The following is a 15,078-nucleotide window of genomic DNA, read 5'->3' on the forward strand; positions in this document are numbered from 1 at the left end:
TTCCTTCCTTCCTTCCTTCCTTCCTTCCTTCCTTCCTTCCTTCTTTCCTTTCTTTCTCTCTTTCTTTCTCTCTTTCTTTCTTTCTTTCTTTCTTTCTTTCTTTCTTTCTTTCTTTCTTCCTTTCTTTCTTTCTTTCTTTCTCTTCTCTGTAAGACAAGCTGAATTAAGTGACTGTTCCAGGGTCACACAGCTAAGAAGTGTCTGAGTCCAGTTTTGAACCCAGGTTCTCTGGACTCCAGTCCTGGAGCTCTAACCACTAGGTACCCTGGTAAATATTATTTTCTCCCCTTCACAGATAAGGAAACTAAGGCCCAAGGGAAGCTAAGTGGTGTGCCCAGATTCACACAGTTAGTGAGTGTCTGAGGCTAGATTCCAACTCAGGTCTTCCTGACTTCAGGTTCAGTATTCTATCCACTTTGCCACCTAGCAACTGTAATAAATATGTCTGCTTTACTAGAACTATTCCAACAGGGAGGTAGGTTGATATAGAGTCCTTTCATTTGCTGTTCAAATTCACCAGACTCTTTGGTTATCCCAGCAACACTTTTACATTCTTGAGCATCAAGTCACCATGAAAACCATCATGTCCTAATTGGTACTTTGCATAATATCAGATTTCCATAGTGAATCCCTTTAACAAAATACACTTGCACATAGCACTGTCTTGTGAAAGTTAGAAACATTAAAAAAAAAAAAAAAAAAAAAAAAAAAAACAACTAACCTTACAAAACATTGGCCATGATTTCTCCCAGAATCAAAAGCTTTAAACTCATCCCAGAATACAAGTGAGGCAACCTCTGACCAGAGGCAATAAAGCTTCCATAAATCCTCTAAGACAACTCATAAACTCTGACATGAATAATATGGGTGTGGTTTGTTTAAAAGCTGTAACTCTTTGAAAGCTTCAGTTTATAGCCAAGTGAACACAGGTAATAATGAAAAGAAGGGGGGGTTGGGGGAAGAATGCGAAAAACCACCACAAAGAACCTCCAACCACAGAATCTTTCTTTCCAGTAAAAATAGTCCAAAACACCTCAGCTTTTTAACTCATCCTCCAATTGCCACCACACAACCCTGAGCGATAGCTTGTATAAACTTTGTCTGCGATGCTCTCAACGTTGACGTACCAAATCTTCAATAATTAAAGTGTGAAATGAACAACATTTTTAAAGACCATCCCAGTATGGCAATGATCAGAGAAAAATCTCAGTGTTCAATAGAAGAACTATTTTTTTAGAAGTGATTATTATTCAAGCAAATAATTGGTCTCTAGAGGGGATATTTGTATATTTGTGTACAAAGCTTCTTGGAATGCTTTTTAAAGAATATTGGTCAAAATGAATGATGCAATATCAAAATATTATACAGAGCATAAAGAGAAAAGAAGAATCTCTGGAGGTGGTCAGGCTGTCCATTTCATTTGATTTCTGATTTTTCTTAAGAAGTGCAAGTTTGGGGGCAGCTGGATGGCTCAATGGATTGAGGGCCAAGCCTACAGATGGGAGGTCCTCAGTGCAAATTTGACCTCATACACTTCCTAGCTGTTTGACCCTGGGCAAGTCACTCAACCCCCATTGCCTACCCTTACCACTCTTCTACCTTGGAGCCAATACACAGTATTAACTCTAAGACAGAAGGTAAGGGTATTAAAAAAAAATGGATTGCAAGCTTGTGAAGTTTCTTTGGTTGCTTTGGACCCCAGTAGAAAGGAGACATGGAGCTGTCAGGATGAACCTGGAACCTGATTCAGGAAGGAGATATTCAGTTTCGTAATTGATTAAAAAGAATTTAACATCAGGAGCATGGTAGTTAAGTCATCTTGACCTTGCCCTTGACAGCATTCTAGTCTTTTGATCGATGGATACTTAAAACTTTCTTCTCTGATCACCAGAACAGGTAGTATTCTGAGAGCTAACAAAGGCTCAAAACTGGCCTGACTCTGAAGGAAAACTTTTGAAACTTTACTGTATTTATCACTAAAGAAAAACATGGAACAAACCTGGATCCACTTGTCTGGGAAGTCTTCGAAGTCCATTACGTGGTTTCTGTGTAGTGAAAAGAAGAAAAAAAAAAGATCAAAGGCATCTGTCAGGTAGTTTCTGAGATATTAAACTATCATGATTTAGAAGGCAGAACAAATAGCAGAAATGCTTCAACTGAAAATAATAATATTAGGTGCCTATGTGTCTTGTTGTCTTAAATCTTCTTTTCAGCATATTTAATTTCCTCTCCCTACCCCCAAATTTTATATTCTAAATAGATTTTATATTTTATAAATAATTTCTAGGAGAATTGTCTATCCAGTAATATCACCTTTTAGCTTGCAATCTTTAGCTTTAGTTTCAGCACTTATCTGTGTGACCCTGGGTAAGTCACTTACCCCTGTTTGTCTAAGTTTCTTCAACTGTACAATGAGCTGGAAAAGGAATAGCAAGGCATTCCAGAATCTCTGACAAGAAAATCCCAAAAGGTTCAAAAAGGGTCAGACTTGACTGAACAACAATGGCTTGCCATCACTATATAATTTTCTTCACATCTGATTTCCTTTGTAGGTATTGCAAATATAGCTTTTTGATCAGTTTTGTATACATCTATATATGCTCATATGTGTGTATACACATCCCCCTATAGATTGTAACCCACTTAGAGTATGAACTGCTTTGCTTTTTTTGAAGAATGTTCAGCATCCAGCATTATTGCCTAGAACAGTGATTCCCAAAGTGGGCGTTAGCGCCCCCTGGTGGGTGCTGCAGCAATCCAGGGAGACGGTGATGGCCACAGGTGCATTTATCTTTCCTATTAATTTCTATTAAAATTAAAAAAAAATTAATTTCCAGGGGGCTAACTAATATTTTTTTTCTGGAAAGGGGGAGGTAGGTCAAAAAAGTCTGGGAACCACTGGGCTAGAATATAGCAAGTAGATATTTAATATATACTTGCTAGCTGGATTTAATTATAATACTAATGATAGCTAACCTAAAATTTGCAAGAACTTCATATAGATTATCATATTTGATCCTCGATACAACCCAGTAAAATGGTGCTATTAATACTCCTATTTTTATAGATGAGGTCACTGAAAGAGGTTAAGTGACTTGTCCAAGTAACAAAGATAGAAAGTATATTCATATATATGTCAAGATTCAAACTCAGAGCTTTGATCCTCTATCCACTCAATCACCTGAATACTACTGCCAATATTTAAGATGTATGGGGATGACTACTGATATAACAACTATAAAAATTACATTGACTTCTACTACTACTACTACTACTACTACTACTACAACTATCATCACCACCAATATAAGCTGGCATATAGCTCACCCTTTAAAGCTTACTAAGCACTTTAAAAAATAGACTTTCTCATTCGACTACAGGGAACAGGACCACAATGCTTTTTTTTTTCCTTCTGGATGGATTTGATGAATGAGGAAGGTGAGAAATCAGCACTTGTTCATACTAATTATCATCACCAGAACCCCTTTATCTCTATATCTATTTAATTGAACCTTGGAACAAAACACAATGTTTTATATATTAGCCAATACTCATGGGAGGCAGTCATAGCAACTTGGATAGAGAGCTGGCCTTGTTATCTAGTAAATCTAAGATCAAGTCTTAATTCTAATACCTATTGGTTGTGTGACTCTGAGCAAGTAGCTTAACCTTTAGTGCCTACAGACAAGTCTCTTAGATTTCCTAGGTCCCAAAGCAAGTGCTAACCTGCACTGTTAAGAGAGTTTTCTAACAAGGCAGTTCCTTATACAAAATGACCTCATAGATCAGATCCAAAATGAAAGAAAAAGAAGAAGGAGAAGTAGAAGGGAAGAGGACAGAAAAGGAGAGGAGAGAGACAGAGACGTGGAGAGACAGACAGAGAAGGAGAGAGTGAGGGAGGGAGTGAGGGAGGGAGTGAGGGAGTGAGGGAGGGAGGGAGGGAAGGTAGGGAGAGAAGGAAGGGAGGAAGAAAGGAAGGAGAGAAGAAAGGAAGGAAGGAAGGAAGGAAGGAAGGAAGGAAGGAAGGAAGGAAGGAAGGAAGGAAAGATCTTGTACCTGATAAATAAGAGAGGAAAACACTGGAGACTTATACAAGTGAATTGCTTTTGGCCAGAAAGTAATACAAAAGAAAGAAAGCAGGAGTTTGAATCAAGGACCTGTATTAAAATCCCCCACTACCATTTACTACCTGTATAACCTTGAACAAATCATTTAATCTCTCAGAGTATCAATTTCCTCATCCATAAAGAGCAATAGTCAGATGAGATAAATTCAAAGATCCTTCTCAGATCTAAATCTACCAACAAGTTCCTTGAAGGAAGTGTCCCATTTGACCACATTAGAATGATGACTTTAGGAAGGACTACAATGAGATGACAGGACAATTGTATTACTAAAAACCAAAAATTCAATCTACTTAAGGGTTATTAATATCCCCTATTGAAAACATTTTTTTTTGCATTCATGTTCTTCCCAGTAGACTAGAAAAAATGCTGAGTCTAAGAATAGATCACATTGGAGACATTTTCTATGAGACCTATCAAAAAAGAAATTCAATTACTTTTAGAGAATGATATCTGTATCTAATTCAGCTATCTATAACATATGCATTAACTGGCTTCTTGCTACAAAGTTTTTAGACATTTTATCTAGTAGAAAAAAAAAAGAGAGATGATGTAAAAATATGAATTGGGGTTGGTAGTGACTGTATTTTTTGCCCAGTTTAAATAGAGAAGTACCAGCTTAATTATCATTCAAGTCAGCCAATCAATGATCATTTAAGTGATTTCAAGTCACTTAACTTTGCCTCAGATTCCTAATTTGTAAAATGAACTGAAGAAGAAATAGCAAACTACTCTAGTATCTTTGCCAAGAAAACCCCAAATGAGGTCATGAAGAGTCAGGCATGGCTGAAAAAATGACTGAACAACAATAAAAATGTTTCAAGAGTTGTGTTGAACAATGGAAATACGAAGAAAGGCAAAAATATATCTGCAAGGAGCTTACATTCTAATATTATATTCTGATGATTATAGTCTAATGGTGGAGACAATTCCTAAATTACTAAAGATATATCAGATACCCACAGAGTAGACAGAAAGTTTTCTGAGAGTGGAAGGCATTGGTAGCAGGGACATTCCCTGAAAAAGATGGAATTTGGACTGAGTCTTGAAGGTAGCCAGGGAAACTAAGAGGTGAAGGCAAGGGAGTAGAGAATACTGGTCTATGGAATAGTTAGTATAAAGGTATGGACATGAGAAATAAATTGACATATTTCAGGAAAGCAGAAGAGGATAGATAAATTATAGTATGTGTTAGGAGGAGAGTTTAAGAAGGTACCAGGGTAAGAAGAGCCAAATTTTACATTTGATTTTGGAGATAACAGATAGCCACAGGGGCTCACCAAGCAGAATGGGTGATTTGGTAATGCTGATGCCTTAAAAAAATCTAAGCAACCAAATGGAGGATGAATCTCAGTGGGGAAAGAGTTGAGGCATAGAGACCAACCAGAAGACTATTGCAATAACCCAAACAAGAGTTAACAAAGGTCTGAAATAAGGTGGTGGCTTTGTGAGTGGAGAAGAGAGAATATATATGAGATATGTTATAAGGGTAGAAGTTACAAGATTTGTCAGTGGATTGGACATGTGAGATGAGAGTAAAAAATAGAAGATGACACTGAGATTGTGAGCCTGGCTATTTAAGAGGAAAATGGTGCCTTCAACAATAATAGGAAAGTTGGAAAGAGGTAAAGGTGGTGAGGGAGAGGAGGATATTGAGTTCTGTTTGGGATATGTGGAGTTTGAGAAGACCAGAAGACATCTACTTTGAGATATCCAAGAACTAGTTAATGATGCGTGATTATAATTCTGGAGAGAAGAGAGGACTAGAAATATAGATCTAGGAAGTGAGATGGTCAATGAACTTAAGGGAGATGATGAGATCCACCAGTGAGAGAGCAGTGAATGAAAAGAGAATAGAATGACCAGGACAGAACTTTGGAGGATAGACACACTTATTGGGTGTGGTTCAGATGAAGAATCCAGAAAGAGAATCAGGAGAGAAATAGCATCACAAAAACCCGAAGAGAAGAAAGTATCTAGGGAAAGAGTCAAAGAGTAGTGAAAATGGCTGCAGGAAGATGAACTATGAGAACTGAGAAAGAAACATTAGATTTGACCAAATTGCCATCTCCCACTAAGTCAGATTTGGTAAAAATTAAAACTTTTAAATGAAAGGGTAATTAGAAAAGAGAAGGAAAATGGAACTCTCATCCTCTGCTTCTCTCTGCTTCCTACATTATTTCGCCTTCCTCTTAATTTATAGGAATGGTCATTACCATTACCAGTCTTCAACTGCTATGTGGGAATGTTCAAGAAATAACGTAATTTGGTTGAATCTATCCTAGAGTCCTTACAAGAAGATCACTTTAAAATCCTCACCTTGTCAAACTATAGAATAGGCTTCTTGAGTTTAAGGTCAACTTTGATCCTTCCCCCTTAAAGGAGTATGAATATAGGAACCATGGACCACGTCCAGATTTGGTCATAAATCCAATGCATTGTGGATCCTCAGGTAGAGATTTCAACATTAAATATTTCACTAGGATAAGGGAGGTTAAAATCCACACAAACTGCAAGTGTACCGCAATTATGTCATTGGTTCAAAAGCTATTGGTTTTGTCTAATGAAATATCACTGCCAATCAGTGACCCTAAGAAGCAGAGGTTGCCTTCCAGCAATCTGGAGCAGCCAAGTTGCACTTTATTCACCATTGCCAAAAGAAAGTAGAAGCAACCTTTCTCTTGGAACCTTCAGACCAGGGCTCTTAGAGAGGTCAAGATGAGTTAGTTTTTGTTTATGTCTTTGGTTTTTTCCCTTAATAATCAGAGGACTACTTACTTTTTTTAAAATTTAAAAAAAAAAACCCTTACCTCCTGTCTTAGTATGAATTCAGACATAAGAGTGGCAAGGGCAAGGCAACTGGGTTTAAGTGACTTGCCCAGGGTTGCACAGATACTTAATGTCAGAGTCCAGATTTGAATCCAGGTCCTCCCAACTTCAAGCCTAGGATTATATCCACTGTGCTATCTAGCTGCCCCTGACCACTTACAATTCTAAAAATGCTTAGGAGGTTCCCAAACACCAGGATGACTTCTGCTGAACTTTTATTTAAAGTCCTCGGTGAAGGTGTTCTCCAAGTTTGCCACTCCCTAATTTTTCTGCCCTTTCCTGATAAAATCTTGTCCCCGCCCACTCACCTAAGCCCAGAACATTGGCTGACATTCCTGTAACTCTGGGATTCTATCTATGGTGGGGCCAAAGGGAAAGAAAATGCTGTGCCAAATCAGAAAAACTTCTGCTGCCTTAAAATTCCCTGCCAAGACAGTATTTGAAGAGGTTTTCACTTTCTTGAGGCAGACCTATGTATTATGTGTGGGAGTTTTCCCTGAAGGAAGAGATTCATTTCTGCTTGAAGCTCTAAGATTTGTACTTGATTTTTTAATGGCTAACTTGCTTCCCATTCACTTACGTATATTTCTTCTCCTTTTTTCCTCTCTTCAAGGCCAGGATTTCACTTATCTCTTGCTCTCCTTTTGCTTGGGTATTTTTGTGTTTGAACTTTAAATTTTACCTTTCAATTCTACTCATTCAAAAAGTCGATCAATTTTCAGTAATGATTTAGTCAGATTTCATCCATCCACCCCCAGACTCTTAGATCCAATTTTCATAGGAACATGGAGTGTTCCTTCAATATCTCTGCCTTTCCAGAAAGCAAATTGCCTCCAAGACTAGTTAGTTTATGACTGTCAGATATAATAGCTATTAAATACATTGTGAGTTATTAAATTCAGGACAAGTTTATACTTAGCGAGCAAGCCACAGGACGAGCACACTTAGCTTTCTGACTACAATTTTTAGCCTAACTGTTACTTTTAGGATATCTTTTAGGATACAGAGGGGAGAGGAGGAAGGCCAACTTCTGGATTTCTGGAGTTCTTTTGTGCTTCATTAGCAAAAACAATAGAGAGTCACAGTAACTTATCATGTAAAAAAGGACTTTTGGAATAGCAAAAGGGATTAGCCTATTTAATGTGTGGCACTAACAAATTATTTGAACTAAATTAAACTGCTTTATGAAGTATAGTAGAAAATGTGCTATTATGTAGGGGGAGGAGCTGTGTTTGAATCCTGCCTCTACTAAATGTGTGATATAAGGCAAGTCACTGAACATACTTGGGCTTCTTTTTCATCATCTACTAAATAGGGGACAGCTAGCTAACTCTGTGGATAAAACACCAAGTCTGGAGTTGGAGGGACCTGGATTCAAATCTGGCCTCAAATAACTGCCTAGCTATGTAATCCTGGGCAAGTCACTTAAACTGATCACTTAGCCCCTGCCACTCTTCTGTCTTAGAGTCGATACTATGACAGAAGGTAAGGGTCCTAAAAAATCTATTAAATAAGTGATAGCTTAAAAACGGTGGACTTTGAATCAAGAATATGGGGGATCAAACCCAATTTTTAACATTTATTATTTTTGTGGTCATTGGAAAGTCATTTAAGCTCATGTTTCTTCATCTATAAAATGGGCACATTTATACAAATATTTTCACAAATGTTTTGCATCAAAGGGAATATTTTGAGCTTCAAATGAGGAAATATATGTATATAAAATAATTTGGAAACTGTAAAGTATTATGTAAGCATCAACTACTGTTATTGTTGTTGTTGTCATTACTATACATATGTTATTTCATTTTATAGAGACTAGGAAGTGCATGGTGACTGTAGTGTAGACATCATCTAATTCCCAGTTAACCTTACAGGACAGTCTTAGGAACATTAGGAGGGTCCTGAGGTGAATCTATACGACTGCTGTAGAACCAGGTGTGTTTTTCCTTTGACCCCATCTTCATTCCTATGATGAGAGAGTGGGCATTTAAGGGGGAGGGAGGTGGAGTGTAGAAATACCTGAGAGAAGTTAAGATTCTTTAAAAATTATGAACTACTTCCTTTTTTGGGCATAGATCCACTTGCTTTTCATCACTTAATTAGAACATACTTAAAAAAAATTTTATTGTCTATCTTAGAATTTAAATATTAGTTCCAAGGCAGAAAAGCAGTAAGGACTAGGTAGGTAAAAACTAGGAAGTATCTGAGGCCACATTTGAACCCAGGACTTCCCATCTCCAGACCTGGCTCTCAATCCACTGAGCCACCTAGCTGCCCCTGAACACGCTTTCATTTAAGAAAAAAAAAAAACTTAGAGATCAAATTCCTGACATGTGGGGGTAGAGTCAAGGTATGCATCCCTAATAGAATAAGCCAGTCCACAAAATATTATAAATTTCAATCTTAAAAAAAAAAAAAAAGAATAAGCCAGTCCAGGAAAACATCAATAATTCAATAGAGGTTTGGTGAAAAATTAATAGAATAGATCAACCTTACTATTTTATCATCTCTTGATATCCCATTCCTGGCAACCTTGACCAAAATAATTACCTATTTCTTAGAGTTTTACAGTAAGTCTAAAAGCTTCTTCCTCATTGGAGAAATACTGAAGAAGTTTACAGATGAATTCCAATAAGCATAACTGTAGACAGAAAGTTACATGTTTTCTTTTGGGGGTATGGACAGCATGGATATTCCTATGGAGATCATGAGTTCTCTATCAGTGGGATGATGGACGGGAGCTTTCAGTGCCTGCCACTTGGGAAATAATAATTCAAGCATCAACCACCAAGTACTTAGGATAAGCTTTCAATGTGCCAGACATGGTGCTAAATGCTGAAATAATAAAAACAAAATAAAACCAACAAACAAGAAAACCGTCCCTGCCCTCCAGGACTTTACATTCTGATGGAGACAACACTAGGCTACTTCATATTTATTTCATACGTACGGAGAGTGACAAAATAATCTTAAGAGGGGAGGGTTGAAAACTCAGAGGGACCAAAGGAAGCCTTCCTACAGAATGTGGCGTTGAACTTCAGTTTTGACTCTAACAGTGCTGCATTGCTGATACACTTTAAATCTTGAGAGATTAGGATGATTTCAGATTCAGTAAGAGAGAGAAAGTGCTATCAATGAAAGGGATCCATACTGGTCAGTACCAAGGTTAAGAGCGCAGGGCTTCTTCTCTCAATACCCTTTGTACTTCTTGCTAAACTTTTCAAAATTCAGATAAAACGTGTAATTTGAGAATGTATCAAAATGCTACCTTACCAAGAGCACATTGATATAACATCAATTGTGAAATAGCTTCACGCTTACATGTCCTTTTGACTTTAAGGAAGGTACTTACATTTTCCTGGGCCTCAGTTTCTTCCTCTATAAATTGAGTTGGACTAGACTGATTGATGTCTCAGATGCCAATGAATTCATTACAAATAAGTTACTTCAGGGGGCAACTAGGTAGACCATGGAGAAAGTGCCAGGCCTAGAGGTGGGAGGACTTGGGTCCAAATCTGGCCTCAGACATTTCCTAGCTGTGTGACTCTGGGCAGCTCATTTAACCCAATTGTCCCTCTCCTGTCTTAGAATTAATGATAAGACAGAAAGTAAGAGTTTAAAAGGGCAAGGGGGTGTTTGTACAAATAAGTTACTTATATATGTCTGTTATGTATACATATACAACTAGATGTCACAACAGATTAATCATTAAACTTGGAGTAAGGAAAATCTGGATTTGAAACCCATGGTAGATATTTAATAGCTGTGTGAGCCTGGACAAGTCACTTAACCTCTTACAAATTTATATTTCTTCATCTGTAAAATAATAGCACCTACCTTCCAGGACTGTTTTGAGGATCAAACATACAAAGCATTTTGCAAACACTTTATAAATGCTAGCCATTATCATCATCAACATTGTCATCATCATCATCATCATCATCATATTATTATTATTAATATTATTGTTATCATTATTTTAGCTAATAAGAGCATTTACTTTAAGATTTCTAAATTGTGAGTTTGGGGTTCCTCTATTTCCTCCCATCTTAAATTTCATCTTAACAGTTAGTTCTGTCTTTTTTATTGTTGTCATTTTTTGTTTATTTGTTTCCTGTTATAATTACACTCTTTACAACTGGAGCGAAGTTAGAGTTTTAAATGCTCATATGAGGGTGCTCTGAAAACCTGCCCCATTTCCCAATGAACTTTTCCTTCTGTTTTCCTTCCATAAACTTCGACATGTCCAGAGCAGTATATTTCTAACTAGCATCAGAAATGAGAAGACTCTACCTGCAGTCGAATAACTCACGAAAACTTCTTAGTGATAAACATTTAGCCAGGTTTAAAGTTTGCATAGTTTTAATAGATCATCACGTGATGTGGTCAAGGTCATTGAGACATGCTAATTAATCTCTGTGCGTCTGAGTAGTAAAGCACCAGCAACATGAAACTAGATCCCTCGACAAACAAAGGGACAGAACTTTCAATATCCACAAGTGGTTGGCCATCCACCTTCCTACTGCAGACGGTAACCTCATCCATTCCTATAAAATTCCCAGTATGTGTACTGTCTACCTGCTGAATAATGGGGATAATAATAACCCTTCTGAGACTGGGATTTTCTCCTTTGTTGGGAGGAGAGGGGGTCAGTGGATTTAATAGCAGAATGATTTTCTCCATGTGCAAGTTGACTTTTCTAAAACTCAGTGCCCTGTCAAATTTTGTTTCCAATTGGTTGATTTTGAGTCAGAGAATCAATCTATAGACTTGGAATGCAATGCCTTCACAATCATTTACTCCAGCTCTTTTCGGTACAGATGGGGAAACAGGCTCAGAAAGGTAGAAGCAGCTTGTCCAAGATGTTATGGAAATTATTTACATACTCCTCTGAGAGAGCCAGAAAATGAATACAAGCTCTTTAAAGGCAAGAATGGTTTCATTTCCCCCCTTGTCAACAATAACTAGCACAGTACTTTGCATATTCTTTTTCTTTTTCTTTTTTTTTTTTTTTTGGAGGGGAGTAGAGGTGGGTGATAGGAATGGGTCATTCCTGCGATTTCACTGATGTAGAGCAATAGTTCTCAAACATTTTTATTTCCCGACTTTTTCACATTCTAAAAGGTTATCCAAGACCAGATCCTAAAGAACTTCTGTTCCTATTAGTTATATCTTTCAATAGATAATAGGAATGAAAATGTCTGCGTTTTGTGAAAATAGTTTTGACCTCCAGGACTCTCTGAAAGTGTCTTTGAAGATCCTCTGACCTTAGTTTTAGAAGCGCTGCTGAAGAAACTTCCCTTGCCAATGGATAGCAGCCACTTCTGCAAATTTGTCATCTTAGAGAATTGCCTCGGGGCACTAAATAGTTAAGGGACATATCCAGGGTCACAGAGACAATGTGTCATAGGTGAATCTTAAGTTCCAGTCTTCTTTTCTCCCAAAGGCTTTCTCTAAACCAACATACCTTTCTCATCTTAACTTGCATAGGCATTTAATAAATATGTGTTGATTTAATTAATGGCATCAAGGGGCCGTCCAATCCAATACTCTCTCCTTTCCATCACCTGGTTTCTATTGGGTATTAGACCCGTATCATAGCCTAAACTTTGTTTTTGATCCATTCTTTAAAAGAGTACCATTTCAATGCAAACATGTTAATGTTAGAGCCATTAGCTTCAGTTTTCCCATCTCTCTATTAATCAGTGAAAAAATAAAAAAGCAATTTGAGAAGAGACAGGATGGTGATCACTCTGATTCCACCCCCCCCCCCCCATGAACTGCTCAGTGCAACTCATTCACGTGTATTTGACTGCTCTTTTACCACTGGTTATGTCCATATTTTTTTAATGGAAAAAAAATCATGTACATTTTGCATTCAAAAGAACCATTTCTGCTCAAGTTAGCAAACAATGCAGAAAGCAAGCAGGTAAAAACTTTAATCTTACCTCAGGTTTGAGCGTCCCTTGTTCTGAAACAAATGTAAAAATGGGCATTGTCAGTGTAAGCAATTGTGTTGGACTAGAAATCTCAGTCTGGGCTCTGCTGCCTGCTAAAACACTAAAGCTTTGTTTTCCTAACTGATACCTGTAATATATTTCCAGGGTCCCTAGGGCTGGGCTAGTTATTGTTTTGCAACTCTGGTTCTCTGACCTGATTGGCTTGCCAGGAAAATGACTCAGAGCTCTAAATGGCTTGCTTATAGGCTATACTTAACTCCCTGAATTGCTTATTAAGCAGTGTCAAATAATTAAACCACAAAAGCTGCTCAAGTAGAGGGTTTGCATGAACTTTCTACGCATGAGAGAAAGCTGTCTCCTCTCAATTTTACTACTATAAAGCTGGCATTAGGGTTTGAAACTCACCAAATTGCATGTACGTGCCATATGTTTAGGTTCCCACTACAAGTTAAACAATGAAGACTAATACACATGAACACTTTGGGTTATGTTTGTACAATTCTCATCTCTCTTTGACCCAACTTGGATCCAAAAAGAATAACTGAAAATCAACACTGCATTGTAAAGTTATGATTATTCTCCTCTTTTGTGACTTAGGTAAAATTCGACATTTGCTCTTGACCTCAGTGTGCCTGTCTATGAAAGGGGAATAACAATCTTTAGTTACACTGTGAAGGTGAATAATGGTTATAAAGTGCTTTGAGATCTTTAGAACACCAGAGAAAGGCAAAAAATAGATCATTCGATACTAGAGCTGGACCACACACTGCTTTCTTCAAAACTTGACAAACAGGATCATGTGCCCACATGGGCCATCCGCTAAGCTCATCCCTGACAAACTTGGTGATCTTTAGCTCCTCCTGGGGTATTGGGGAAGCACCATTTAACCAAGATACTACAGCAAGTCTTTTCCATCCCAGAGTGATTTCATAAAGAGAAAGCAGAACCAAGTTATCAAGGAAGAAAGCAGAGACTTCACGAGATCTTAGATCCTTTGGTAAGTAACGGGCAGTGGGGTACAAATTGGACATATTAAGACTTCTGGGGGAGGCTCTACCACTCATCAGCCATATGACCTTGAGTAAGTCCCTCTAATTCCCTGGATTGGATTACGATCCCTTCAAACCTTAAAATTCACATGACTTTTATGAATTCTAAGGAGTCCCATAATCAGAATTCCAGGGAGGGACTCCCATGGCAGCGTATACCTAGCCAGCTGTAACAGGTTCACACACTGAACCTGCCTGAGGCTAACAGAACGAGTTTTCTTTCGCCTTTTACCTTTTTTTCCCCCCTCACTCCTTTTATTTTTTTTTTCTAAGAGAATATTCTTTATTAGTGGAAATAGGAAAAAGGCATAGACTGAAAGTCACCTTCCTTCTAGAGAAAACCATGTGGCTGGGTGCCTTTCATCAATTTCAAATGCAAGTCACCTTGGCTTTCCCAGGCTGGTATTGTCCAGGAAAGGAGTTCTGCCCCACCCTGAGCCTTCCCTCCGTCCACCTCCCAGGGAAAACAGGACCTTGCAGTTGTAGAAGTCCTTCACCTACCATGCCCTGGGGTCCTCTTTTGCCCCAGCAGATGAAGGAGGCAGCTGCTGATTACATTAACACCCTCCTGGACATTTAAGGGAGCCAGACAACAGGAAGGGGACTGGTATACCTTGGATTAACTAATCTATACTTGGTGATTAGAGACGGGTAGTTGCTTACCATCACCACATTCCCAGTACATTCATACACACTGGAAATGCACTTTGCCATCATCTTGACCTACCAGAATCTTCATTTCCTTCAATGCTCAACTTAAAAGCCAACAACAACAATAATACATGCCCCTTTTGGTCCAGTCTTTCCTGATCTCCCTAGTTCAGAGTTAGTGAAGTATTGGCACACGTGCAGAGCTGGCACTCTGTGGGAGCTGCTCCATTCCCCCTCTTCCCAGCACCCAAGGACATTTTTTACATGCCCCTTCCCTCTGTCCAGCCACCCAAAGAGCATACTTCCTCCTTCCACTCTTTGGGGTAATGTGGGTAGATTCACGAGCAACTTGAAATTGCAGTGTGGGCATACAAACTTGAAAATCTTTGCCAGCACTGCCCTAGTTGTAATATATTATATTATATTATATTATATTATATTATATTATATTATATTATATTA

General features: G+C 38.1%; 1 protein-coding gene across 1 annotated transcript in view; it reads right to left on the reverse strand.

Moving 5' to 3' along the window:
- Positions 1-15,078, reverse strand: part of VAV3 (vav guanine nucleotide exchange factor 3) — a 482,681-nt gene that overhangs the window by 145,967 nt on the left and 321,636 nt on the right. Inside the window, exons 18-19 of the mRNA XM_044675502.1 lie at positions 12,905-12,927; positions 2,000-2,045 (exon numbers count right to left, since the gene is read on the reverse strand). Coding sequence (XP_044531437.1) covers positions 2,000-2,045; positions 12,905-12,927 — 69 coding nt within the window. The remainder of the gene's footprint in view (positions 1-1,999; positions 2,046-12,904; positions 12,928-15,078) is intronic.

This window comes from Gracilinanus agilis, chromosome 4 (genome assembly GCF_016433145.1).
Source record: "Gracilinanus agilis isolate LMUSP501 chromosome 4, AgileGrace, whole genome shotgun sequence".
Taxonomy (NCBI): Eukaryota; Metazoa; Chordata; class Mammalia; order Didelphimorphia; family Didelphidae; genus Gracilinanus; species Gracilinanus agilis.